At 49.3% G+C, this 2,500-nt stretch overlaps 1 protein-coding gene across 1 annotated transcript in view; it reads right to left on the reverse strand.

Annotated features, from left to right (window-relative positions):
- dgkg (diacylglycerol kinase, gamma) overlaps positions 1-2,500 on the reverse strand; it is a gene marked incomplete at both ends in the record, with an annotated part of 96,729 nt that overhangs the window by 13,533 nt on the left and 80,696 nt on the right. Inside the window, one exon of the mRNA XM_084451487.1 lies at positions 1,263-1,464. Within this exon, the coding sequence (XP_084307613.1) occupies positions 1,263-1,464 (202 nt within the window). The remainder of the gene's footprint in view (positions 1-1,262; positions 1,465-2,500) is intronic.

Genomic DNA, 2,500 nt, shown 5'->3' on the forward strand with positions numbered 1-2,500 from the left:
TTTCTCTCTCTTTCTCTCTCTCTTCTCTCTCATCCTTTTATTCTCTCTCTCTTTCTAGTTCAGTAGAGCCCTGGGGTCTCCATGGAAACTGGATTCATGGGAGCTGAGTGAGGAGTGAGAGGCTTGAGTGCAGGATGGAGAGAGAGAGAGAGACAGAGAGAGAGGGAGATAGACAGAGAGAGAGAGAGGGAGAGAGGGAGAGAGAGAGACAGAGAGAGAGAGAGAGGGAGAGAGAAAGGGAGGGAGATAGACAGAGAGAGAGGGAGAGGGGTGGATGGAAAGTGAGAGGGAGAGAGAGGGAAAGATGGACAGAGAGAGGAATGGAGGGAGAATGAGAAAGAGAATAGAGAGAGAGGGATGAAGAGAGAGAGAAATAGAGAGAGAAAGGGAGAGAGAGTGGGACGGAGAGAGAGTAAGAGAGAGGGATGGAAAGAGAGGGAGAGGGGAGAGGTGGACAGAGAGAGGAAGGGAGAGAGAGATAGAGAGAGAGAAAGAGGGGAGAGATGGACAGAGAGAGGAAGGGAGAGAGAGAAGATATATATATATATATATAGAGAGAGAGAGAGAAATAGAGAGAGAGAGAGAGAGAGAAATAGAGAGAGAGAAATAGAGAGAGAGAGAAATAGAGAGAGAGAGAGAGAGAAATAGAGAGAGAGAGAGAGCCAGTCCTGCTCCCGTCTTCCCCTGACTCGTGCTCTGCTGCGCTCACCCCAGGGGTCCCTGAACACCCTCTTCCTCTGGGGCTTGGTGTCGGAGGTTGAGTCATGGCAACCAAAAACAGATGCTCCTTTCTGACCTTGGTTGCCAGCCCTGCAAACACAGCGCATCCTGAGGGCTGCTGGGACCGGGTGTGTGTGTGTGTGTGTGTGTGTGTGTGTGTGTGTGTCTGGTGACACCGTGATAATATGAGCACCCTCCCACCGACAGTCAGGTTGTTTAGCAAAGTGATTTCTCATCTTCTCTCACTAAACCCAACACCAACACCAGCAGTAACAAACTCCGGAAGTCATACTGGTCTACAGAATAAAAACGCTCTGTTTTTCCCCTCATGCGTTTCCTCTCACTGGTCAATGGCTGACATCAGGCCAGTAGATGATGTGCCATTTTAAACAATGTTGGAATATTTACAAGTTGGTCAGAGCGGGTCCCATGGTAGGACTTCACACCACACTGGTCTTGGTGGATGTGTGTGCATGTGCGCGTATATTTGTGTGTGTGTGTGTGTGTGTGTGTGTGTTGGGAGAAAGAAACCACTGACTCACCCTGAACACAGAACTTCAGCTCCTTAATATCTGTGACTGTGCTGGCAGGCATTCTCTCCGGAACCTTCTTGCTCATGCGGCTGTAGTTCCGCCTCTTCTTCGTCTCTCCCCACAGGTTTGAGCCGCCGTGCATGCTGGGAATGTTGAGGACGGCGATGCCCTCCAAGGAGGTGTTACTGAGGTCCAGGATGATGCCATCACACTGAAGAGAGGGGAGAGACAGAGAGAGAGAGAGAGAGAGAGAGAGAGAGAGAAAGAGAAAGAGATCATTCAAAAGAGAAATAGAGATTATGAACACTTGAGACAAAGTTTGTCTTGCTGAGAACTCATAACGCACTATGACCAGTTATGGGAAAGAAGTTTGTCACGGGGCTTGGCATCATGACTGTGAGTGTTACAACGACTGCTCTTACAGGAACGGAAAGATAATCATCCTTCTCCATGTCCATTCAAGTCCAGGCCGCCTACAGTACATACAGCAGGTGACAACGCTATGATGTCTCCATTCAGATACAATAGATGCTACTGAAGGGTTGTCAGAAGCCAGTACGGTTCATGTGAACAACGTGAACAATGACTAAAATGTATCCTGTCGTCTGAACCTTCTCTGTGAAAATACTCTTTCACACCAAGGACAGGTAATACATTATTGTTATTTACCGTCAACAATATTGTTTACAGCCGACGTTTACCTGACAGCCGTGACTGTTAAAGGCGAGTACTGACTATTGTCCGATGAATGGACTCTGTCTTGACCTGGGCGGTCTTCGTGTTCGTCTTTACGTTTCCACGTCTCATCAACTTCGTTCCAGTAAGCAAGACGCAAATGTAAACGCAAGTAGGCCTACGCAATACTCAGAGACCACCGCTAGAGACCCCAGCTAAGGACAGCGACCGCTAGAGACCACCGCTAAGGACAGCGACCGCTAGAGACCACCGCTAAGGACAGTGACCACTAGAGACTACCGCTAAGGACAGAGACCACTAGAGACCACCGCTAAGGACAGCGACCACTAGAGACCACCGCTAAGGACAGAGACCACTAGAGACCACCGCTAAGGACAGTGACCACTAGAGACCACCGCTAAGGACAGAGACCACCGATGACGCTGGAACATCCCTCTCAAAGTGCTGGCTAACCATGGGCAGTTTGGTTGTAAGCAGTTGTCACGCACACACACACACACAGACACTTTTCCGTGTAGCGCTTTTAATGGCGTACTAGCATCCTGCGGTGC

This window comes from Borostomias antarcticus (genome assembly GCF_949987555.1).
Source record: "Borostomias antarcticus genome assembly, chromosome: 17".
NCBI lineage: Eukaryota > Metazoa > Chordata > Actinopteri > Stomiiformes > Stomiidae > Borostomias > Borostomias antarcticus.